The 26,510-nt window shown below is 44.1% G+C and overlaps 1 protein-coding gene across 1 annotated transcript; it reads left to right on the top strand.

Annotated features, from left to right (window-relative positions):
• The first annotated feature begins 1,458 nt into the window (after positions 1–1,458).
• Positions 1,459–26,081, top strand: UFM1 (ubiquitin fold modifier 1). Its single transcript, XM_066582554.1, has 6 exons — positions 1,459–1,543; positions 5,283–5,339; positions 9,726–9,783; positions 20,334–20,373; positions 21,602–21,634; positions 25,319–26,081. Coding segments are annotated over exons 1-6 (258 nt in total). The 5' UTR covers positions 1,459–1,541; the 3' UTR covers positions 25,387–26,081.
• The last annotated feature ends 429 nt before the right edge of the window (positions 26,082–26,510 follow it).

The raw sequence follows: 26,510 nt of genomic DNA, 5'->3' as shown, positions 1-26,510 counted from the left end.
TCCAAATTGAAATCCAGATATAAGCACTAGCAGTTAACCCCTTAATGTTCCATGACATACAGTTACGTCATGGGGACTTACATGGAAAGTGATCAGGGGTCGATCTCGCTCCTTACACATGCAGGCGCCGACTGTTTCTTACAGCTGACACCTACTTGCAACAGCTGCAATCAGCGCTGCTGCTGATCGTGGCTGTTAACCTTTTAAATGTCGCAGTTAAATGCCCCGACCAGGGTTTAGGGGTCCCAAATAGCCTCCCGCTATGAGATTGCAAGGTGCTATTTTGTTGCCATGACAGCCGGTGGTTTTCTGATGCATTACAACATACTGCAGGTGAGATGACACCAACGCAAGTTCATGTCTCCTAAGGAAAAAAAAATGTAAATCAGTTAAAAAAATATTTTATTAGTTATTTAAAAAAATTAAAATGTAATAAAATTAAAAAAGAACAAAAAAAAAACGTTTCCAATATTTATAATAAAAAAAAAATCCCCAAACATATTTGATATTGCTGCATCCATAAAAGTCCAAGCTATCAAAGTAACACATTATTTACCCCGAACGATGAATGTCATCAGGAAAAAATAATAACACCGTTAGAATAGCGATTTTTATTTTTTTGGTCAGCCCATCTCCAAGAAAAAAATTTTCATAAAAAAGCAATCAAAAAGCAATAGAAACTACAGTATGCCCTGCAAAACATGAGCCCTCGCACAACTATGTGGACAGAAAAATAAAAAAAGTTACGGCTGCCAGAAGATAGCGGCAGAAAAATATTTTTGGAAGTTGTACAGCAGCAAAAAAAACTATATAAATTTGGTATTGTAGTAATCGTACCGACCCATAAAATAATGTTATTATGTCAATTTTAATGCAGTGTGTACACAGTAAAAACAAGATCCGTCCAAAGATGGACGCATTTCATTTTCTATCCACTACACTAAGAATTTTTAAAGCTTTTCAGTACATTAAATAGTATCAGTGAAAAAAAAATACAACTTGTCCCACAAAAAACAAGCCCTCCGACATCTACATCAATGGATAAACAAAAAGTTATGATTTTTCAAAAGTGGAGGGGAAAAACCAAACATGAAAAAAACAGTTTGTGCCCTAAGACCTTTCCTTCCACCTTCTTCCATCAGTTGTCATTCTGCTGCATAACTTCACTGTAGTGGCTCTGCCCTTACTTAACATGGCTGCCGGCTGACTCATACCCAGAGACGTCACCGCACGGCCTGACTCAGAATCCAATGAACACGTACTAACAACCTCAGGACCCTGAGAGGGAGCGTCCGTGGGTGCCTGTGCAAGTCAAATATCAAACAGACGCTTTTTTATATTTAATATCAGATGGCTGTTGTCAGAGAAGCGCCTATACGCAACAAAGAACATATATATTGTGATAGTTTATCTTTATGGGTGTAGACGTGCAGCACGTCCATACAGGCACCATATCGGACAGCCCTGCATGTAGGTGACGTAGCCCCGGTGTGTCTGCTGTGCTGGTCTCAGTGAGTGGAGCGGCTCCCGGTCATTACGTCATGTGAGTAGTGTGGGGGGGCTTCAGCTTGTAGTGTGACGTATGCAGAGCGGTGGTCCTATATGTATATATGTCCTATAATGGGGTGCAGACATGGCTGGATCTGGGGACACTGCTGGGGGTTGGGGCAAGTTTACAACTTGTGTCCAGGACTAAGTATCCATCAGTGGGCTCTGGGGGTCCCTGGATGAATGGGGTGGTCACACATGTGCTGCGCTAACACTTGGCTTTCTCAGGTCCATAGACATTTATGGTGGATGTGCGCCCGTGGCCCGCTTCATTCATCCGGGTGCTCGTCACTGTCTGGATTGGGGTCGGTGGGGGTCCCAGCAGTCGGACCCCGCTGATCCTCCATCCCAGCTTGTAGTGGCGGAGGGGTCCGGCTCCTTCATATGTCACTGCCATCTCCGGTGTCACACGGGTGTATTCGTGCGCGCCATATGTACAGCATGAAGCCGACTGATGTCAGTGGCGCACGCACATTTTTTTGCGCAAATAAAAAAAAAAAAGGACTTGCTGTATTTTTGTGCACATTTGCGCAGCAGCGGTCGGTCTAGAAGTCTATGGGGTGTGCGCAATGTGTAGTAGGCTGCGCAATTCTGTGAGATAAAGGATGCACCTGGAACTCAGTAAGGTAAACAGCCACTTACAGTGGGGAGTGTTCGCCTGCCGCAGGCAAATGACCGTGTCCTGCAAAAAGTGCAGTAAAATATGCCGATACGTCCGGGAAAAAAAGACCTCATGCATTGTGCAAAGACACTGCGCTGAGGCGTGCGCAAAAAGAGGAGTAGGCCTGGGGCTGTTGTCACACGGGCGAGCAAAAGTTTACCGCGTGAAAATCACAGAAAAATTGCATCTTTGTTCCTGCGATTTTTGAGAAGCCAGCGATGCTTTTTCTTTAAAAAAAAATCTGGCATCGCGGCTGCACGATTTTGTTTTTCTATCACATAAGTCATTGTTAAAGAAAACTTTGCACAAAAATCACAAGTTTGTGTGATGCGATAAAAAGGAGCGTGCCGCCATCTATTTCTCGTGCGTCTCGATACGCTGTTTCTGTATATGGAACAATGAGAGACCATAGACTGTCATTGACTCCATTCACCACGTATCACGTGGCTGCGCAAGGCGTGCGTAACACATGGTGAACACACATGAGCGCTTATTCTCAGGACCCGCGGGGGTCCCAGCGATCAGACACTGATGCTGCGGAGAGAGGTTAACCCTTCCCAATCCACTGTCTGACCTCTAAAGACATTATGATTTAAGGCTGTACAGCTCCGATGTTGGAAGACGTCCGTCGGGGTTCTCTTACTGTATATTTCCAGCCTCTCTGCTGTCACCTCATGCAGTACTGGCTTTAGCCAGCAGATAGCGCCGTTGTATAACAGCAGAAAAAGAGTAAGCCCCCTAGGAAAACCAGAATACAAATTGGATTGGAAAGGGTTAATGTCTTTTCATTGAACATCCTGTTGAAAGCCACCCTCTGACCCTGGACCAACAAGGATGGCTGCCACTGCCTGATGCACACTGTGCACTACCGTTCATCATTAGTCTAAGACCTCACACCCGCGCTGCCCACCTAAGCAGTGTCTGAGGGCGGCTCAACACGGGCGTGTTTGTGCAATCAATACGCAGACAATAGAACCCTATGGATTTGTATGCATTTCCTTCTTTTGCGCACACACTTCATGCGCGTGAAAAAAAGCAGCATGCTCTACTTGTGTTCCCCATAGAAGTCTATGAGGGGTGCGCAAATGTGCACGTACAGTACATAAGAGATGCGTAATATGCTGGGCAATTCAGTGAGAAAAAAACCATACATCTGGAACGTAGGTTAGATGGCGATTTACATGGGGGTGCGGTTGTGTCCCGCACGGGGGAGCAGTGCTGTGAAATATAGCAATACGTAAAAACAAGACTTGTTCACAGTGTAAATACGCTGCGCTGAGTTGCCTGCAAAAGTGCGTACGCCCCTGTGAAGCTGTCCTAAGGGCGCCTTCACCCTGGCAAGAATATTGCACGTTTTTTGAGCGACGCAAGAATGAGTGAAAACGCAGAATTATAAAAGCAATGATTTTTCAATGATTTCCTTCACATTTCTGATGTTTTCACTCATGCAATGTGGAGGGGGGGAAAAATCGCGGCATGTCCTATCTGTCTGCGGTTTGCTTTTTTTTTATCCCCCTCGGAGCCTCCTTTTTATCGCATCCCAAAGCACAAACTTGCATTTTTCATGCAATGCATTTTAGACTTTAGAAAGTCCTATTGATTCTGCGCTATAAAAAATTGCGCAGAAGAAAATCATAAGTGGCGGAGATGTTTTTCCAAGAAAAAGCAGCGCTGAGGCTAAAAATTTGTGGGAGAACAGACGCAATTTTGCTGCTATTTTCTCGCGGCAATATCTGGATTGCCAGTGTGAAGGAGCCCTGAGACTACTGATATGTACTATACACAGCGTGCTTCGGGTAGTCCGTGAATCAGTTCGTCCCTCTTCGATTCTCCCGACCCGGAAGGTCACTTTAACTCCTTTCTCTCTTAAGGCTCATTTACACGCAAAGATTATCGCTCAAAATGTGTTCAAATGACCAAATTTGAGCAATAATCGTTACATGTAAACGCGGGCATCGGGTACTTTTCATTTAAATGATGATTTTAAGGTAAACTTAAAATCCATCGTTCAGCTACTGGTGATAAAGTGAACACCTTTATCTGTCAGTAGACCCCAGGCTGCGGGGATCCAGCAATTAACATTGTATTTCACCAGCAATCGGGACTAGAACGATGCAGCTGTACACACAGCTTGGCATGTGACTTTTCACATGCTTGGCTCTTCAAACAGCTCATGGAGGCCCTTTTACATGAAGATGATTGGGTTACCCTTTCCAATCCAATTTTGGATTCAGGGTTTCCTAAAAGGTTTTCTCTTTTTGCTGTTATACAATGGTGCCATCTGCTGGCTAAAGCCAGTGTGTGCGTCAGAGAGGCTCCGACAGCGGAGTGGCTGGCAATAGACGGTAAGAATACCCTGTCGGACATCTTCTGACACCGGAGCTGTACAAGCCTCAATCGGAATGTAGGAAGACGTCAGACAGTGGATTGGAAAGGGTTAATGGCCATCAGCGGCCATTAGCACTTTATGCAAACAGATCTCTAAAACTTTCAGTTGTTTTGAAAGATTATCTTTGCATATAAATGAGCCTTTAAACATTAGAGGTGGTGCCCAGTTCTTCTTACTGCAAAAGCCACACCTCCTACCACGCCCATCCTGAAAACAGCTGGAAGGTCATGTGACCCCAACGCATCCATTCGTAATCTCGCTCTACCTCCCTGTAAAACATCCTAGTGCAGTACCTTCCCATGAAGTTAATGTGAGATCACGGATGGAGGTGTCAGGTCACATGACCCTCCTCCGGCTGTTTTCTGACATCCCGTCAGGCAGAAGGTGTGGCCTAAGGAGGGGTGTGACTTGTTATAGTGCAAAGGAGTGACACAACGTCTAGTCCTGACCCATGTAAGTGATTGCAATCTGTGTACAGCGCAGCGGAATATGTAGGTGCTGTATAAATGAAGGGAGATCTATTTAGTAGTGTCAGTACTAGACGGGTTTTAGTTCCCTCTGAGCAGGTAGCGTCTCACTTCTTCTGACAGGTAAATGTCAGCCGCTTCCAGTGGAAGGATTTGAACCTGTCGATGGAAATGAAATGTCAATTCCGTAATTACAGTAATACTCTTCTTGTTTTAGGTCAAAGGTAACGTTTAAGATTACGCTAACAGCGGACCCCCGGCTGCCTTACAAAGTGTAAGTATGAATCAGGTTGCTTAGAACTTAACCCCTTCCTGCTTGCACCACATGACATCCTCCATGTTATCAGCCCGTTATTTTACATTCTCAGTATGCTGGACTGACGCATTTCTGAGGATGTGCCATCAACGCCTGTTGGGAGAAGCCCTCTCATGCACATACAGGAAAAATCAGAGCGGCCACAAGATCTGCTGCTTGATGTTGGCTGAGATTTAAAAGGATTCCAGTGTCTGTAGTGGGTTGTACCACAATTACAAGTCATCCCCTTTCCACAGGATATATTGCTGATCCATGGGGGTCCCACTGCTGAGACCTCTACTAATCGCGACAGCAGGACCTCCGTGTCTCACTCTACCTGTCACCGTGGGGTTGCCTCACCCACCCACAGTGACATTTGTGGATGGAGCGCTGGCCAAGTATGCGCAGTCGGTGCTTCATTCATTTCAATAGGGCTGTCGGAAATCTCCACAGTCCCGCTGAAAGTGGGTGGAGGTTAGCGCACTGACCCGACCGGCGCTGCATTGACGTTCTCGAGAGCGCCGGCGGTCTCCGCACTGATATGGATACCTAAACGTTAAACATACATCCGAATTATGCAGCTTCAAGCAGGTCTGTAAGTTTTTAAAATATGTTAACCCCTTAAGGACACGGCCTATTTTGGCCACGAGGGCTTGTTTTTTTGTGATGAGCTGTACTTTTTATTGTTACTATTTTTAGATCAATTTTCTTGCGTTTTTCGGGGGGCGAGATGAACAAAATAAGCATCAGTTGCTTCAGTTTTGTGGGTTTTTTGCCATGCAGGATGCGTAGTGTGTCCAATGTATTGTACAGGTTATTACTTGTATGATGATACCAAATATTTGGGTTTAAAAAAAAATTCTCTTTATACTAACTGGAAAGTGATTTTTTTTTTTTTAATGACCAGAAGCATTAAAGCTGTGATCATTATGATAATGAATTGCAGTACTGCTCACAATAGTGTTTGCAGACCCGGACACCAGTGTCTGCTGTCCTGTTCCCATGGCAACCCCTTCAGCCCTCTGCAATTACATAGCTGAGTGTCGATGACCTCCCTCCCTCTGTGAACCCTTTACATGCCACAGTGTACAGGTAAGTGATTAAGAGCGAGGATCGATGTTCTCTGTGCAGCGGGAGGCTGGCTATTCGGCTCCCGCTGTGGGATGGCTCGGGCTGACTCCTTAGCTAATGCCATCCACAGAACAGAAGTTTGTCCTGTTGCGTTAAGGGGTTAAACAGCTATATGTTTTTATACATTTGTGTCTGTTTTAATATTGATAGATTGATTATCCATTCAGTCGCATCCGACCTTCGGTCACCATGGATCAAGGTCCTCCACACATTCCTGTCTTTCACGGCTTCTTTCAGTTCGGCGATTGACATGTTGGTGGTGGCCTTGATTGTATCTAGCCATCTTATTTTTTGCCATCTTGCTCTCCTCTTCCCACTGACCTTGCCAAGCATCAGTCCTGTTTCCAGTGAGTTTGTGCGCATCACATGGGCAAAAAAAGAGAGCGGCTGTTTGATGATTATGCCCACTAGTGGTATTTTTGGTTTGACGCGATCTAACACTACCTTGTTCAATGTCATGGCTGTCCAAGGTATCCGCAGCATTCTCCTCCAGCACCAGAGTTCAAATGCATCAATTTTTGTTCTGTCTGTTTTCTTGTGCGTCCAACTTTCTTTAATATTTATGGCATTGAAACAATGGGCAGCTTTGGCGACTGCCTTGTTTGCGATGAATGCCACTCCATTGTGTCTGATGATGTCATTGCCTGAGTAGAAAACGGTATAATCTTCGCTATTGAAAAACCATTGCCTGTCCAGTGAAGCTCGCTGATACCCAGCAGGACAATTTTGAGCCGTCTCATTTCACTTTTTAGGATTTCCAATTTGGCCGTGTTCTTGCCGCGGAAGTTCCACGTGCCGATGTTGTGAATCTTTGAGAAACACAAACAAAACCTTTTGCTTGGAGCTGCATCAGCAGACCGGCGTCCAAATGGCTTTGCCTGCCCACGTCATTAATGCCCAAGTTGCTTGAGTTTCGTCCTCGTTCTTCCCTGGTGACTTGATCGGTGCCTTCCAGCTCGGTGGCCCGCCTTCCAGCACCATATTTGGGCACATTTGGTTTTGATCCATAAGATATTTTGGCAGTGGTAGTGGAGTAGTTTGCCATTGCTTTCCCCACCCCTCCCCATTTATCCGGGCTTGGGACCGGCGTGCCACTGTTGCCAACAACACGGCTGGGTTTTAACATTAAAAACACTGTATCTTTTTGACTGTAAACACATTTTCTTAAAGTGAAGCTGCCACGGACTCGTGCTGTCCAGATCCCGGCAGCATGGCTCCGGGACAGGTATGCCCATTCAGCACAATTATGTTTTATTCTGAAGTGAGCTGGAACAGAGCTCCGAGTCAGAGATGGGTCATGCCAGTCTCTCCCTGCCACATCAAGAAGACTGACGGCCCTCTCTCTGTATGTAAGCAGGAGACGGAGGTGTCTGTCTTGATGACTGCAGCGCCTGTCTTGTTACTCGAGAGCTGCAATCAAAGTCAAAATTCTAAGGGACTTTCCTCATAAGCGAAATTCCGGTTAATCCCACACCAAAATCTGCACAGATCCATGCGGTTTTTGATGCGGAATAAAAATGGCCTAAATCTGCTTGAAATTTTGCATCAAAATCTGCAGTTAACCCTGCGGGTCTTGGTGTGGAATTCTGCTGCATCCCAGTCAGTGGGGGTCTTAGCGCCCGGATCCCCAGCCACGAAAACTTTTTAACTTCTTCACTGAATAAATTGATAACTGGTATTACCTTTCCCCTTGTTAGTATAATATGTCCCTATACACTTTGTACTGATCAGACAGCATCAGAGTGTGGAGGGACAACGGGCCTTTTGGGCAAAGGAAATGGTAGCAACTAGTTTTCAAATAATGCAATTATTTCTAGGAGGAATAACAGAGGAACAGCACAATGTAGAATTGTAATAGTAGATGCTCCAGAATAATTTTATGGGAAATATCAGTATTTACTAAAACAGAAATGTCTGGAGTGCTCATGGGCCCTCTTTAAAGGGGTTGTAGCAAAATCTAAAGCTATCTTCTATCTACAACATGAGGGTTAGACCTTTATGATTGGTGTGGGTCCTGATGGTTCTCACATGTGTTTGCATGCCTCTGCTCCACTCATTTCAACGGCAGCAAGAGAAAGAGTGCTTGGCAATCCTTGGCACTGTAATTGAAATAAATGGAGCAGCAGCACGTATGCACGCCCTCCTCTCCATTCACGTGGTCACCGTTGGGCCATTCTCAGGATGGGTGAGGGACCCAAGAGTCGAACCCCTACCAATCACACCAGCAATACTTAGAATAGAAGCAGGGGAGCTCTGCTGGCGCACATCCAGGGACCCAGATAAGGGGACTATAAATGTATTTATTTTAAACCAGATGATAGGCAGGCTAGCAATGCGTTTCACTATTGGTCAATTGGCTTCTGCAGAGTAAAGTGTTAGAAACCCTGATGATGCTAGAATTTATACTCCCCTTATCTGGGTCCCTGGATGTGCGCCAACAGAGCTCCACTGCTTCCTTTCTGAGATGACATGCCAGTGCTACCTGACCGGAGCTGGCAGCCACCAGATTCACCTCTTTGCTTGGTCAAGCTGTGTGATTCACAGCTTGCAAAGGTTAGCCGTACAACTTTGGGCACTTTATAATTGTTTCACTACAGCTATAGGTCGGGAGGGATATATTCTCTCCTTAATGAGGAAAGCACCTAGAAAAAGTGTGAGGAGACTTATAAGGCCATGCAATCTCCTCTGGGAAATATGCAAATAAGGAAGATGGAACAATACCTCTGCAGCGCCACCTATTGGGTGGCAGCATTCTTGCAAATCAATGTCAGACCCTTTTAAACAAGTCTTTACAACAATGATGGGGAATTGACCAAAAGCCCGAAAACCCTACATGGATAGCTGTTTCGGGGCTTTTGCCCCTCATCAGTCTGCAGTATGTTTCTGGCTTGGCTAGTGAGAGGCCTCCTGGATGTCTCCTCACACACCTTAAATGGAATTTTCCTTAAGGAGAGGTGATACCCTTCCCAAACCACGTCACTGGCCTCTCGCTAGCCAAGCCAGAATCCTACTGTACACTGATGAGGGGCAAAGACTACAGATAAACACATGAGGCGCTTTCCTTGTGCTTTTATATAGCATCAGTACTCTCCATGGGGGAGACGTATGAAGACCGGTATTTTGTACACTAGTCCTAATGTGCAGTCCACCATCAGGAGCGAGATGCACTCATTCATGTACTGTATGTCCATGGTGTGTTGGAGCTTCAAAATTGACTTGAATTCCTATTTGCAGGCTGTGCGTTCCGGAGAGTACACCTTTTACGGCGGTGCTGAAATTCGCAGCTGAGGAGGTAAGTACAGTGCTAATGACTTATAACTATGCTGGGTCTTGGGGACTATACGATAACCAAGTCCACCAAAACCAGTGTGCTTGTCTAGCTGCTGTTTTGGTACCCTTCGCATGCTGTTCTAGAATGATGAAGTCATTGTTCCATTGCATTTCCGACTTCTTTCCAATTCGGGGATTATTTCCAGTTGCATTTACGAATCCTCCATAATGCGGTTATATGAGATAGGCTAAGTAAACGAGGGAAGTCGTCTGGAAAAGATTGTTTCCTGCTCCTTTTTGCCGGCTGATTAAAATGTCAGAGCAGGAGCAGGTTTCCATAGAAACTTCATTGTGATGATGACGGGAAGATTCTGGCACGCTTCTCCCCCTACCGATCCCTCACAATAGCTAGATGGTAGAATCACACCTGTAGCCAATCTATAGCCAAAGAAATAGGAGTAGTGGGAGAATCTAAAGTATTAAACTGCCATAATAGATTTAGTTTCTGAAGACAAGTGTTTGTTAAAATGTGTACAATGCTGAATGGCCAGTTTATTAGAGACACCCATCTAGTAGTAAATTGGATCAGCATTGGCCTTACGAATCATGGCATCCAACCATATGTATCCCAGGGTGTGCCAAGAAAGTATTCCGCATACCATCACTCCACCAGCCTGATGGGAATGGTTCATCGATTCATGCTGCTTGCGCCAGATTCTAACCTCCCATCAACATGAAGCAATAGAAATCTGGATTCATCTGACCAGGCGATGTTTTTCCATCGTTCAGTGAGCCAGTTTTTGCTCTTTTGCCCACTGTCACTTAGACAGTAATGGTGCTGGAAGTGGTCGTCTGCTGTTATAGCCATGTGTGCTAAGGAACGAACGACGAGTTGTGCGTTCGGACATGTTAGTCGGTGTACTCGTGTTGTATTTTGCTGCAGTTTGCTTGACTGCACCGCCTGCGTGTCAGAATGATCCTTGACATCCTCCTCTGACCCTGTTGTTGACTTATCTTTTTGCATAAAGTGTTAATGGCTATTAATGGTCATTAACACTTTATGATCTTCATTTGCATGTAAAAGGGTCTCCAGGAGCTGTTTGCACAGCCCAGCTTGTGATTAATCACATGCCAAGCTGTGCACACAAGTGCATTGTTCTGCTCACTGCTCCTGGCAGAATACAATGTAATTTGCCGCCTCCCGTGGAAATAACAGCCTGTGGTCTAGTGAGAGATACTTTATCTCTAGTAGCTGAACAATGGATTTGAAGTTCACCTTAAAATCATTGCTCAAACAAAAAGTGCACAATGGCAGCGTTTACATGTAAGGATTATTGTAGGATTATAGTCAGGTGTATGATTAACCAATTATACCAAACAGGTGATAATGTCCAGGATTTTCATATGCATTCGAAATAGTCTTAAATTAACAACTAAGGGCAAGCACCCACTGGCGTTTGCGTTTTCCGCGGGGAAAAAACGCAGCGTTTTCCGCGATTTTTCCGCGCGTTTTTCGCTGCGTTTTCGCGGCTTTTCCATTAATTTCCATTGACTTTCATGGGTGCATTAGGAGAAAAATAAGGACACATATGCAACTGACAGTTCCTATGTTAAAAACGCAAACGCAACGCAAAAAAAACGCCAGTGGACAGGAACACATGTTATCTCTATGCCTGTGCAGGAAAAACGCAAAACGCAGGTAAAAAAACGCCAGTGGGTGCTCGCCCTTAAACAGAAACAGCCGTTTAGGAGGCTTAAAACTGGGTGATGAACAACTAAACTCTGCTACAAAGGTGAGATTGTGGAAGACAGTTCAAGCTCTTTTGAAGAAGCACAAAGAAATGGGCAACGTTGAGGACTGTAGATGCAGCGGTCAGCCAAGGAAACAATAAAGCAGATAAAAAACGCATCATGCTTACTGCTCTTCAAAATTGTAACGTGTCCAGCAATGTCATCAGCTCGGAACTGCCAGAGTCTAGATTGACAGAGGGGTCACACCCCTGTAGCTGATTGGCTGCACCGCTTCTTTGTCACAAGGTCCTGGAAAGGCACTAAAGCAAGCTAGAAAAGGCATGGAGCGGCCGCCGGGGGTGCAGTCACAGCTGCAGGATCCCCTGCGGCGCCCCATAATGTGGAACCCCTCTCACTGCACAAGCTTTGCGGCACCTGATCAGCACGGAGGCAAAACGGAACTCACAGTGTTAGGCCAGTGAAACAGCTGTCAGCGGGGTACGTGGAGTCGGGCGGCACGGAGCTCACAGCCGCCGTGCGCAAAGTAGCTCAGTGCCTTTGGGCTGGCACACACCTCACAGCCGGGTGCTGCTCCGCGTCGCTCTGCCATCAGTGCTGTGCGGCTGCAGTGCTCGTGCGGCCGTCTGTGAGAGTTGGACCCCCGGCACGCTGTGCTCCCAGCTGTGGCAGACTTCTTAACATGACAGCAGCCCAGGAGCGCTTCTGCACTGCAGGAGAAGGTGCTTCAGCGCTGTTTCTCCACATTGTATTCTCTGCTCCGGGGGCAACGGTGCTACTCTCTCCTTCCAGGAACTACAGCCTTGCCACATTAACAGCCAATCAGGGACAAGGGGGTGTCACCCCCTGTAAATCTTGGCTCCACCAGGACTTCCTGGTGGCATCAAGATACACTAATACCCAGGGAGGCATCTGATTGGCTCCAAATTTATTCTGCAGCAGGATAACAAACCCAAACCTACAACCAATGTCATTTACCCGTTAAAGACTGCAATCCACCTTTTTACTGACATCCGTAATGGGCTGTAATCCTACATATACATCTTTTTAAGGCGATGGCTTTGCTAACTACTGACAGCCAGACACCTCTAAAAGCCAGGAGCGGAGAAACTTTAGATGCTGACAGTTTAACCCCTTACATGCCACAACCCTAAATCGTGTAAGTAGGGGAGGGGGGAAACCACTTTGTGATTGTAAAGTACCAATGGGTTCTTGTGGCAGCCTGAAGCCTGACACAAAAAATCAGTAAAGCTTAAAGGGGTTGTCCCGCGCCGAAACGGTTTTTTTTTTTTTTTCAACACCCCCCCCCCCCCGATCGGCGCGAGACAACCCCGATGCAGGGGTTAAAAAAGATCACCGGAGAGCGCTTACCTGAATCCCCGCGCTCCGGTGACTTCTTACTTACCCGGTGAAGATGGCCGCCGGCATCTTCTCCCTCTGTGGACCGCAGGGCTTCTGTGCGGTCCATTGCCGATTCCAGCCTCCTGATTGGCTGGAATCGGCACGTGACGGGGCGGAGCTACACGGAGCCCCATTGAGAAGATAAGAAGACCCGGACTGCGCAAGCGCGTCTAATTTGGCCATTAGACGGCGAAAATTAGACGGCAACCATGGAGACGAGGACGCCAGCAACGGAGCAGGTAAGTGAAAAACTTTTTATAATTTCTGTATGGCTCATAATTAATGCACAATGTACATTACAAAGTGCATTAATATGGCCATACAAAAGTGTATAGACTCACTTGCTGCCGCGGGACAACCCCTTTAATTTAAAGGGAAAAAAATCCAGTTAAAAAAATGTATGGATTTCTTCCTACAGAAAAAAAAAGTTTTAAATTAAATATACCCCCCAAATTTTAAAAAGCAACACATAAAGGGTATAACCACGTTCATAACAATCTAGACAATGAAAATATTTTGTTATTTATCAACATTGTAAAAATAGTTTTAATCCTTTAAGGACCAAACACGGTAAATGTATAGTAGTTGGTCCTGGGCTTTAATCCTGGTCGATAGCAGAAGTATAGCGTAGAATTAAAGCTTCTGCTCCTGAAATCGAGCAGAAGCAGGTCAGGTCCTCGGCTGTCAGACACTGCCAAAGACTCGAAGGAGAAGCTATTTTTAATGGCTTCTAGTTTCTCCTTTCTAGGCTACATAGCTCTCAATGAGGGCTATGTACTAAAGAGAGAAAGCAAAAGTGTTTCTTCCACTATGTGAACCGGCGATCACGTGACCGTGGAGTCCCCCTGTTACAGCAGAGCTGCAGAGTGATGGCAGACCCAGCTTAGCTCTGTTAGTGACATAGTGGGGTGTTTTTCTCGGTAAATGGGGTTCCTGTTCAATATATTTATCAACGACCTGATAGAGGGGCTGCACAGTAAAATATCAATATTTGCAGATGATACAAAATTATACAATATAATTAATGCAATGGAGGACAATGTGAGGCTACAAACGGACCTAGATAAGACGGGGGCTTGGGCAGAAAAATGGCAAATGAAGTTCAATGTTGATAAATGTAAGGTTATGCACATGGGCAGGAGAAACGGATGTCACCAATATTCACTTAATGGGGTACTGCTAGAGAAAAGTGAGAGGAAATAAGACCTTGGGGTACTTGTTGTCTGTAGACTTAAGGCTGCCTGTCCACGGGCGTTGCGATGTCCACGGGCCTGGGAGCTGGAGCCAGCTGACGGATCTCCATGGTGAGCCTTTCTGACAGGCTCACCGCGAAGAATCGCGACAATTCGCAGCATGCTGTGATTTGCCGGCCGCGAGCGGAGAGTCGCTATGATTCTCCGCTCGTGGACAAGGGGGCTGCGTTTTTCATAGCAATGCTATGGAAAGCATGCACTGCGTTCCCCACGGCCAGATTATCGCCGCGGGGAACACCATGCAAAAATGCCTGTGGACAGGAGCCCTCACTGGAGCAATCAATGCCAGTCAGCTGCTCCTAAAGTAACTACGGTCCTGGGGTGCATTAAAAAGGTATAGGGGCGAGGGGTGAAGGACGAGAACATTATCCTCCCACTATATGAGACACTTGTCAGGCAACATATGAAATACTCTATATACAGTTCTGGACACCGGTGCTCAGGAAAGATGTTACAGTGCTGGAGGGGGTTCAAAGAACGGCAACTAAATTAATAAACAGAATGGGAGGACTGGAATACCCAGAGAGGCTATCAAAATTGGGATTATGCCCCCTGGAAAAAAGACGGCTAAGGGGTGAACAAATAACTGTATAAATACATGAGGGGACAATACAAGGATCTCTCCCATGATCTGTTTGCACCCAGGACTGCGACGGTAACAAGAGGGCATCTGCTATGTTTAGAAGAAAGCAGGTTTCCTCACCAACAAAGAAGGGGGTTCTTTACTGTAAGAACAGTTAGCCTGTGGAACTCTCTACCGGAGGAAGTGGTGATGGGAAAATCCATAAAGGAATTTAAGAGGGGACTAGACGTCTTTCTAGAGCAGAAGGATATTACAGCATATAGACATTAGGTGATCAGTGGGGTTGTTGATCTTGAATTTTGATCCAGGGATTACTCTGGACCAAAAGGGAGGTTGAAACAGGCTGAACTAGATAGACATTGTCTTCATTCAGCCTAACATACTATGTATGGATGCTGCTCGTATGGATGCCCACAGCTACAGTTAAAAAGTGTGAAATAAAAAAAAAAAAAAGTCAATGTGAATGATCCCCAGAGGTCTTATATGATGTCATGTGGTACATAGATGTTAAAAAAAAAAAATAATAATTATAAAAATAAGTAAAAAAAAAATTTCCAAATAAAATATACAGAAAAAAAAAAGAAAATGACCCAACGCCACCCAAGATGTCGGCCTATGCGCTCTGTAATCTTCTAAAACTATACAAATGAGCACTGTCTAGTAGAAAGTGAAAGTACAGTGTAACTTCCACTACGGGAGTCGGGGGGTCACGTGACCGCCGGGGTTCCCTGCTACAGCAGAGCTGGAGGGTCATACTAGACCCTGGCCAGCTCTGCCAGTGACTAATGTCACTACAGGGGCTGCTTTTCCCTGTAACTGGGGCTCCTATGGAAGTCCCAGCTACAGTGGAAAAGTGTCAAATGAAAAAAAAACGTGAATGTTCCCGAGAGGTCTTACATGATGTCATGGGGGACATAGATAGTAAAAAACATGATTACATACACAAGTAAAACAAAATTACAGAATAAAACAACAATATATACATAAGAAAGAAAATAACCCAAAACTGTCGCCGTATGCGCCCTGTAAACCAAAACCATACATATTATATATCAAAACGTCCGAAACAAATAGAGGAACCCCTTCCCGTACTTTATTTTTAGTGTTTTTGTTTTGTTCATTCACCCTGCATTTTAATTGACAAAAATAAACTTTTAAGGCCTCATGTCCACGGGCAAAATATGATTTTAAATCCGCAGCGGATCACCCGCATGCGGATCCGCATCCCATAGGTATGCATTGACCACCTGCGGGTAGATAAATACCCGCGGATGGTCAATAAAAGTGAATTTAAAAAAAAAGGGAGCATGAAAAAAACGTGACATGCTCCATTTTCGTGCGGGTCTCCCGCGGGGACGGCTCCCGCGGGCTTCTATTGAAGCCTATGGAAGCCGTCCGGATCCGCGGGATACCTAAAATAAGAATTACCTTACCCGCAAGCGGACTGGGCAGGTCTTCTTCACGGCCGGATCTTCCTTCTTCGGCCCAGCGGATGTGCCCGGTGCATGCGCGCGGCACGCTGCCGGCGTGCTGAGTACATCCGCCGTCCGAAGAAAGAAAATCCGTCCGTGAAGAAGAGAAGACCTGCCCGGTCCGCTGCGTGTAAGTTTATTCTTATTTTCAGCGCTCATGTCCGCGGGGCAGGAGGGACCCACTACCGACTCTCCATGGAGAATCCGTAGCGGGCCTGATTTTGCCCGTGGACATGAGGCCTAAGACTTCTACATTTTTGAAAGCATGGTTACATAGCAGTATTTTTCCCACACCCCAAAACTTTTGCACAGGATTCAATGTTCTCATTTGTTAGACGAAGATAACTGTAAGCAAGTAATTTTGTGGGAAATTCTCTTAAATGTATTCTGGTTTCTGCAAATACTTGTACAGTGAAAAGTCATGCAGTTTTCTAACATACATGTGTTGCCATTCCTCATGGGTTACAAGGTCTTTGCTTGCAGTCATGAATGGAATCTTCATGGTTTGCGTTTGGTAGATAACAATCTGTCCTAAGCATATTACATATACCTTTTGTTTCAGATTAGACGATGCCCCCTAGGGTTTAGACCGCAGAAAACAGAAAAAAATATTTCATAGTCCTTTTAAATGTCTCTAACAATGTGGAGGGGCTACCGTCATTACCCTTGGAGCTCTAGTATGCAAAAAGGGGTTAACAGTGAACAGTCAGTTCCTACTAAACCTAGTGGGTCTATTCAAATAATGGCACAAGCACGTACTGTATATACTCGAGTATAAGCCTAGTTTTTCAGCACATTTTTTAGTGCTGAAAAAGCCCCCCCCCCCCCCCCCCCTCGGCTTATACTCGAGTCAGGGAAGGCTTAAAAAACAAAACATCCATACTTGTCTCCCAGCCGGTGTCTGTGTCTCCGTCTCCGGCGGCGGTGTGGCAGGCTGCTTGAATTCTCTCAGCTGTCATTCCCCGCTGTCAGCGCTGTGTAAGAAAGAGCTGTGATTGGATCGAGCGTCAGCCAGTCACAGTCAGTGCTCGATCATTCACAGCCAATCAAGCTGCTTTAGAATTCTCCCCGCTGTCATCTCCCTGCTCTGCTTTCAAATCCTCTGGAGTCAGTGCTGTGTAAGTAAGCTCTGTGATTGGATCAAGCACCAGCTGTGATTGGCTGGCGCTCAATCCAATCACAGCGCTTAGTTACACAGCACTGACAGAGCCAAACAGAGAGGACGGCGGGGGATGACAGTGAGGAGAATTCAAGCAGCTTGTTGCACAGACACAGACGCCGGCTGGGAGGTGAGTATGGAGGTTTTTTTTTTACCTAGTATATACTCGAGTATAGCTCGGCTTATACTCGAGTCAATAAGTTTTACCAGGTTTTTTTGTGGTGAAACTTATTATCTCGGCTAATACTCGAGTATATATGGTAAGTTTATATTCTACACATACACAGCACTGCTGCATGCATGTTATACATACGCACCACACACAACTCTGAAGCATACACACATACAGCTACATGCATGCACACTTTAAGCTCTGCCACATATACACACACATCTACAGCTGGCATGTTCAACACTGATTTTATTAACACACAATCCACACATACAAGTGTAGTAATATATGATCCCCTCTAGCTTCCCCCTGATCACATGGTTATGAGATCATGTATAGTCCTGCTGCTACTGCAAGACCCTTGATCTTTTGCTATTGTCTGTCCATGTTTGTACAGAGGAGGACCTGCACCCCGGGGGAGATATGTGAGTAATCTCCAGTGTTATCAGAACAGGGACAGGGAAGAATGTGCAGCCACAGTATGTATGGCTGCAGAGTTCTCCCAATAACCAGTATCATGCAGACAGTGGTCAGGGGTCTCTGGATCTAGCAGACCCCCCTGCCTTTGGATGATGAGGAACAGATCCTTTTCAGCAAGATGTTATTTTGCTGAAAATTGCATCATCTAGTCAGAAAAATACCAGTAGGCAGCAAATTGCTGTTAGCTAAGTTATCAGAGCTCGATCCTGAAACAAGATGTGTACCTGAGTTCATCACACAGCTAGGACAGATTTGTGCGCCGTGACGGCTGCAGGAGATTTTTTCCCTTCGCTCTCACCCTCCCCTTTCAATTTACTTAACACAGCAGCTGTTCAATACTGAACGGCTGCTATGTACACTGAACCATCATCGTCCATCGTTTAAGCTGCATCAATCCTGATCGCTCAGTGTAAACAGCAGCTGATCAGTACTGAACGGCCGCTATGTTAAGTGAATGCAGAGGGGCAGGAGAGCGCGAGGAGTGAAATTCCTTGCAGCCGCCCTGCCCCCCTGCTGGCTGCTCCATCAGAGAGCCAGCAATACTTGCTCCTGTAGGTTTTTTTTTTTTTTTACCATTTTTCCATGCACATGTATTTCAGTTCATCATAAATATTTCTGGGATGCCTTGCATGCACAGTCCTCTTCAGGTCATACCCAGCATCTCAATAGAGTTAAAGGGGCTGTCCAAATTCTAGATAATTTGCTGCAGCAGGCAGACGGCTCCATATGTTGCATAGTGGCATGTGTTGGTACTGCAGGCTCATTCACTGCAGTAGAACTCGACCTGCTGTACTAACCCAGGCCACTGTTAACATATAGAGCTGTCTGCTTATTGCAGCAAAATGGCTAGAAGTGGGACAACCTCTTTAAGGTCATTCCAAAACACAAATCACCTTTTTGAATCCATTTTTAGTTGAATTACTTGTGTGCTTTGAGTCATTGTCTTGCTGCATCACTTTGATCTATCTTTGAATTCAATATGCCCTCAATGAGCAATGGGGCATCGATGTCCTGAGGCAACAGAGCAACCCGAAACCCACCACCAGGCTTCACAGTTGGGTTGAGGTTTTAGTCTTGGTGTGCAGTTCCACATTTATCTCATCTGTCCATAGAATATTGGCATATTTTCTCAAAAGCATTGCCCTCAGATGAGCCGCAAAGTTTTATTTTGGGCAGCTAGGGCTTCCATCATAGCGCCCTTCCATAAGCACCATACCTGTTCAATATTCCTCTACCAGTGGGCAAATGAAAAGCGCACCATGGCTTCTTCAATCAGCAGAGATCCTAAGCGGCAGACCCTTGCCAATCAACCCTGTCATGACCTATACTGAGGTTAGGTGAACTATAGTTTGTCCTGGAAAAACCCTTTAACCCCTTCCCGATCCAGGGTGTAAGTTTACGTCTTGGCAGCAGGGTACTTCCCACAGCAGGGTGTACACTTACGTCCGGGGGATAGCGCGAGATCAGAAGAGATCCCGCGCTATCCGGTAGCGGGAGCCGTCTGTCACTGATAACCAGCCTCCCACTGCAACAGCGGGGGTGCATCAGAGCAACCACCCCCACTGTTAACCATTTTACTGCCGCGATTTATGTAGATCACGGCATGGGAAGGGTTTACAGAGGGAGCACGCTCCCTCTGTAACATCATCGGACTCTCGCGATATAATCGTGGAGAGCCTGACTGGTTGCCATGGCAAAAGGGCACCACATACTGGCGTCCTGCATTGGCAGTGCCTATGGTCGCTGTAACAAGTGATAAGGCATTGCAGGACAGAAGTCCTGCAATGCCTAATAAGAAAGTTTTAGGACTTTGAATGCAGCGATTTAGGAAAAAAAAATCTATGGCAGAATTGATGCGTTTTCTCTCCGTTACCGTAAAAAAAATAATAAAAGTTTTCCGATATAGTTTATGTACCCAAAAATGGCAAGAAAAAAATCTACAGTTCGCCACGCAAAAAACAAGCTCTTATACGGCCATGTCGACAGAAAAATAAAAAAGTTATGGGTTTTTAAAAATCGTTGCGTCCTTAAGCCCAAAATAGGCCATTTCATTAAGGGGTTAAGTAATAAGTAAGTTGTATTTGCTGAAAGTGGAATACTTCTAATAGCAACAAGCAATGAACATTTATTTTTTTTTCTTTGCTCTGTTTGCTGAACTTTAATGAAGTAAATAAAAATTCTTACATGTATCTAATGTTATGAAATCCCATTGGCAGTGAAAAACCAAAATGAAGAGTACGAGCTTGTTCTGGTCATAAACTGGTATTGGGTGATAAAGTGCTCTGTTATTTCTTTTCCTTTAGTTTAAGGTCCCTGCAGAAACAAGTGCTATTATAACAAATGGTAAGTGGATTTCTGTTCTTCACTTATTGCACTGAAAATAAACATAAGAAAACATCAGGTATCGGCCCTTGGCTGCTTGCAGGCAGTTTTCCACATTGCTCAGTCAGACGCTAAGAAAAAAATATCGGCACGGATATAAAAATCTATAAATTCTTCAACATTCATTATAAAATAGATTCTCAATGGTTTGGTACTGTGTTAGCCAGTAGAGTACAATCTGATTGTCCTCAGTAAGAGAAACCAAGTAATCTTGTAGATATGATACCTTTTAATGGCTAACAAAAATGCATGATGTTATAGCGAGCTTTCCAACCTCTCGAGTCTCTTCTTCAGGCAAAAATGAAAAAGATCTGAAGAGGCATGAATATTTATACACCCTTATGACACACATACTTATGACAAGGCACAGACATGGACGTGATTGGTTTGCATTTAAAGGAATACTGCAATAGAAACATAAGCATTTTTAACTAGGCACTGATAAGGGAGTGAAAGTTTTATGGTCCTTGAATTACTGTTGTGGGGTCACCAGGCCAGGAGTACTGAAACAGAAATGTAAACATTTTTAACTAGACCCTGATGAGGGAGTGAAAGTTTTATAGTCTCTGAATTGGTGCAGATCATCAAAATCCGCATAATTGGTACAGATTTTGATATGGAACTGCAGCAAACATCACCCCTTCAAATGAAAGGCTGAAAGCCACTGCGGATCTGTGTCAAAATCCACAGAACAGTGTGGATTTTGATACTGATTTTGGTGTGACATATCCTCGGAATGGCTTTTTCAATCCCAGAAAATGATGACCTATCGCTAGGATCTGCCATCACTTTCTGATTTGTGGAAGTCAGAGTGCAAAGACCCCCCCCCCCCCCACCTATCTGGAGAATCGAGGTGCCATAGTGGTGGTTTAGTACTTAGACCCTTTCAAAGTCCTTTTCTGCACATTTGGGAGCTGAGAAAAACTGTTAAACACGCTGTGGGTCCTTTGTTCCCAGGATCAGTTGGGTCTTGGCAGTCCCTCCAATCAGAAAGTGATAACATATCCTACTGATAAGTTATGTTCTTTAACGGAAAACTCCTTTAATGTGATTAGAGCACAGTGATGTCATGCGTGTGCTGGATGGATGCCAGATAGGTAAAAATGTTCGCTAAACTCATTACCACCAGTTACACTACAGTAAATTATTCTTATTCACTCCTTTATTTTTATTTTTTTCTGTCCTGCAGATGGCGTAGGATTAAATCCAGCACAGACTGCGGGTAAGTGTGATTGGATAAGTTGCTTTGTCCTAACAGGAAGACTGTCCTTGATATCCATAGCAACCAATCAGAGCTCAGCTTTCAGTCCTCAAACTGGTCTGGAAAAATGAAAACTGAGTTCTGATTGGTTGCTATGGGCAACAAGGATAGTTTTCTGATTAGACAACTTTAGATAAAGGAGCCCCAGTTATTCCTTTTACTTAAAGGAGCTGACCTGGTTTAGAAAACTCGGTTTGGAAAGCAGATTCAAAGAGGGTCTCGGTTATCAAAATTATCTGAAAGAAGAACTTATAAGAAAAAAGTGGCTTAGAAGCTCTGCAAGGAGGATCATAAATGACTTAAAGTAAAAACAAACGCCAAAGGCATAAACTCCTATACTAGGTTCCCTAAAATATAACTTTTATTAGATATACATTTAAATTCACTTGCTAAAAATCCAGATCACAGACTGCCTGAGACAAATAAGTACTCATTAGATTAATCACCTGTATGAGAGTACAGATTCGCCCAATTTCCCACAGACATGAGTGGAAGACTCAAACTCCCTTCCTGGTATAGGAAACTGCCTGAAGTATATGATCACAATTAGGGGCGAAGGATCAAACAAAAAAGAAAAAAGATCAACAGGCAATGCACACAAATGCAGGTGCAAAACTGCCCTAAGTTCCCTATGAACCGAGTGGAAGACTCCAACTCCCTCCTCAGTATTTAGGAGAATCATTAACCCCTTCCCGCTCCAGGGCGTAAGTTTACGTCCTGGAAGCGGGGTACTTCCCGCAACAGGGCGTAAACTTACGTCCTGGGGATAGCGCGAGATCAAATATGATTCCGCGCTATCCCGCAGCGGGAGCCAGCTGTCAGTCACAGCCGGCGTCCCGCTGCAACAGCGGGGGGGCATCGGAGATGCGCCCCCCCGCTGTTAACCCCTTCCCTGCCGCGATCTAAGTAGATCGCGGCAGGGAAAGAGTTCACAGAGGGAGCACGCTCCTTCTGTGTCTTCGGCCGACTCTCGCGATGTTATTGCCAATGCCTATTATCGCTGTATAAGCGATAAGACATGGCAGGGCAGTAGCCCTGCCATGCCTTATCACAGCGATCAGCAGTACTGTGGTCAAAGTCCCCCAGAGGGACACAAACGTTGTGTAAAAAAAAAAAAAAAAAGATTAAAAAAAGTAAAAGAAAATTTGAAAACCCCTTTTTTTTTATGCTTTTTCTCAGATTAGCGTAAAAATAAATTAAAACCCTACATATTTGGTATTGCCGCGTCCGAACGACGCGTACAATAAGCTGCACAAGCTTTTGACTGTGCACAGAAAAAAACGTAAAAAAACGCTAAAAAACTAAGGCAAAATGCTGATTTTTAGCATTTTGCCTCACTAAAAACGCAATAAAAGTGATCAAAAAAGCCGTATGTACCACGAAATGGTACCAGTAAAAACTACAGCTCGTCTTGCAAAAAATAAGCCCCCATAGAGCTCCGTACATCAAAAAATAAAAAAGTTACAGGACTTTGAATGCAGCGAAAAAAGATTTCCAAAAAAGGGTTTTTATTTCAGAAAAGTGGAAAAACCTAAAAAAATGTAAATTTTGGTTTCGTTGTAACCGTACCGACCCGCAGAAAAAATGGATTATCTTATTTATGCTGCATGATTAACGCTGTAAAAAAAAAAATCTGTCCAAAGGCAAAAAAGTTGTCAGCAGCACAATATGAGTACCATATGGTTTGAACAGGTATCCTGCACGCCCACTGGGTTTGGGATCCAAGCCAAGCCGCTCTTTAGTACAAATGTTGATGAAGTAGTGGAAACAGCAGATCAAGGTGCAAAGCAATGCAGTTTCTTTATTTCTTTCCTCCCAGACAGAAAAAAAAAATCTATGGCAGAATTGATGCGTTTTCTCTCCCTGCTATCATGAAAAAATAATAAAAGTCTTACAATATAGTCTATGTACCCAAAAGTGGAACCGATTAAAAACTACAGCTCGCCACACAAAAAACAAGCCCTTATTTGGCCGTGTCGACGGAAAAATAAAAAAATTATGACTTTTGATAAATGGAGAAAAAAATCCGCCAAAAATCGTTGCGTCCTTAAGCCCAAAATTGGCCATGTCATTAAGGGGTTAAACAAGCACTCATGGCAGAGGGCAAACCGCAGCCAAACAAACTGTGCTAAAAACACTGCTGAAAGGCTCCTGGCGTCCTCAGTGGGATATCAAGGTTAAAACCTCAAAATGAGATGAGCATCCATGTTCATCACATCATCAGAACAGATTTTTATCCCCTGTAAATAAACAGTGAAGTTATCAAATAACAGCAAGCAGAGTTCCTGAAAAACACAAGGAATGAATACAAAAAGTTTGAGGGAAAACTTTTTCAATGGATTGGCCCATGAAATTAACTTGTCACCAGTCCACAAAATAGGTGATAAATATCTGATTGGTGGTGATCCTGTCGCTGGGATCCCCAACGAGAACGGGGGTACCAAAGGTCTTGAAATGCGCGTGCATGACTACCGCTCCATTCATTCAAGAATACTTGGGACCTCCTTTCTCAGGATCGCTAGTGGTCAGACCCCTGCCATCAAATACTTGTCTACAGTGTGGATAGGTTATACCTCAGGTTAATTTTGTGCAGCAACTCCTCTCTGCAGGAACCAGAACACCCCTCAGAGTCTTATCGGCTGTTACAAAAATATGACTTTAAATCTATAGAAGATGCATGAACTTATTCTAGTACTTTACTGAACAAAAAGAAACCCTGCACTCCATTCCAGATCCTCTAATGCTGGAGAGCTTCATTAATCCAGCAAATGACAGGTATATTAATTACACAGTAAGAAACCTCAATTAATTGGTTCATGCGTGTTGAAATTACATCTTCATTTTAATATGATCCGTGAAGCTCTTTGCCCACTGCTGCTAAGTTGCACCCTGTTGCTGCTGGGACTAAATTTTTAATGGCAATGTGGAAAAACCATCAGGATGAATTTTAAATTACCCAAGATCAAAAGGTCTTACATTAATTTCAAAACTTGCATGAACACAGAGATAATGTCGCTTGAAGTCAATTACTGTATCTTCCGACAAGCAAACAAAAGTATATAACACTGCAGACAGTAAATGACTACAGGGACATGTTTATTTCACAGAAATAGTAAAATATCTAAATCCCTAGCATGAAATTGCGGGGAATCTAAAACACAAAAAAACTTGTAATTCATGAAGGATGAATATTTTATACCTTTTCATGAGGAAATTAGAATAAGACAAAAGAAACTAAGCACCTCCAATATCAGCCGTTTAACCCTTTACAGGCCGCAATCAATATGATCATGGCATATAATACTCTGACAGAGGGACTTGATCTGTCACTCATCGGATCCCCGTAATAGGATGGGTTGCTATGGCATCTGGAGGCATAAAGATGGCCTACAGGTCTTCCATTTACGGTGAAGTATTGCAGTGTATTATAGAAGCAAATCAATGCTAATGGAATTCAAGTCATTACATTCCCTTCCTAGTATTTTCATTTTCAGTGCTTGTATTGTTGCTTACAGGAAAATTGATCTTGAAAGAAACCCTAAAATACTGTTTTGTCATTTGGAAATTATTCAGCCCTTCTTAAAGGGCTAGATTATATGTTCCCCATTCATTTTATCCACATTTCTGTATTTTCTTTCATTTTAGGAAACGTATTCCTTAAGCATGGATCTGAACTTAGACTCATTCCCAGAGACCGAGTGGGCAGCTCTTAACACCCGGACCTCTTGCTTTTTGAATTTCTATTTGGAAACATATAAAAAAAACTAATTTATTCTGGGCTTTAAAAAAAAAAAAGTTGGATTTATTTCAGTTGGGTCCATTTCCCTTTAAAATCAAAGTGATTCTGAAGATTAAAGATTTGTAGGGTCTAATTATTTCTCATGTCTGTAAAACCCTATTGCTTTTTACAACTCTATCAATATAATCTGTCATCTTGGTAGAGCTGATCTCCCCCTGTATGTGTGTGCTTGACATTTTATTATACATATCACTATAGAAAAGAAATGCTATTTTTTGTAATATCTCATGATCAAACTCCATGTGTTATACGGAGATATTTGTAAAGCAAATATATATATGCTAATATCTCACTATCCTAATAATTGGACTCATTCACAATAACTTGGCACCACTTCATTTTCTTGCTCCCCTTTAAATTGTTACATAGTTTGTATGTGCCTATAGCATCCAACAAAAAACTCCGTATGCCTCTATAGACTAAATAACTACATAAACCGAGGTTGGACAATCCCATAATGCAGCCATGTCAATGAACCCCCGAAGAAAAGGCGAAGATTTGACGAGACCATAACTTCCGTCAAGAACAAGTTATTGCTTATTTTTGCTAAGAAATAAAGTATTGGACCATTTTTATGTTGCAGATTAAAAACATTTTGCCTACTTCTAAGTGGAACATTTTCTTAACGTTCTCTTGATGCTCCTTTATGTTTTTAGATTTTTTTTTTTATTAGTAGCAGTACTGTACAAAGGGATTTGCCCATAAAAATACACTTTTCTCCTATACTTAGGGGGCATCTTTAACCCTTTGCAATCCAATTTTGGATTCGGGGTTTCCTAGGGGGTTTTCTCTTTCTGCCATTATACAATGCGCCATCTGCTGGCTAGAGACAGGACTGCAGTATGTGACATGCTGGAGAGGCCCCCGACAACAGCGCGGCCAGTAATCTACAGTAAGAATACCCTGCCAGACGTCTTCCGACATCGGAGCTGTGCAGCCTTCAATCAGAATGTCTTTAGACGTCAGACAGTGGATTGGAAAGGGTTAAGGGGGCTCTCTTCCGAAACCAATACCACATTTGTACACAGGCTCGGTGGG

The sequence above is a fragment of the Eleutherodactylus coqui genome, chromosome 1, assembly GCF_035609145.1.
Source record: "Eleutherodactylus coqui strain aEleCoq1 chromosome 1, aEleCoq1.hap1, whole genome shotgun sequence".
Taxonomy (NCBI): domain Eukaryota; kingdom Metazoa; phylum Chordata; class Amphibia; order Anura; family Eleutherodactylidae; genus Eleutherodactylus; species Eleutherodactylus coqui.
This window is presented reverse-complemented; position numbering and strand designations above follow the sequence as displayed.

Bases quoted from the DNA above. Each gene is read 5' to 3' on its own strand.
- UFM1 (XM_066582554.1), top strand. The intron at 5,340-9,725 runs GTAAGTATGAAT...TCCTATTTGCAG, and splicing joins CCCCGGCTGCCTTACAAAGT to GCTGTGCGTTCCGGAGAGTA. The intron at 9,784-20,333 runs GTAAGTACAGTG...CTTTTCCTTTAG, and splicing joins TGAAATTCGCAGCTGAGGAG to TTTAAGGTCCCTGCAGAAAC.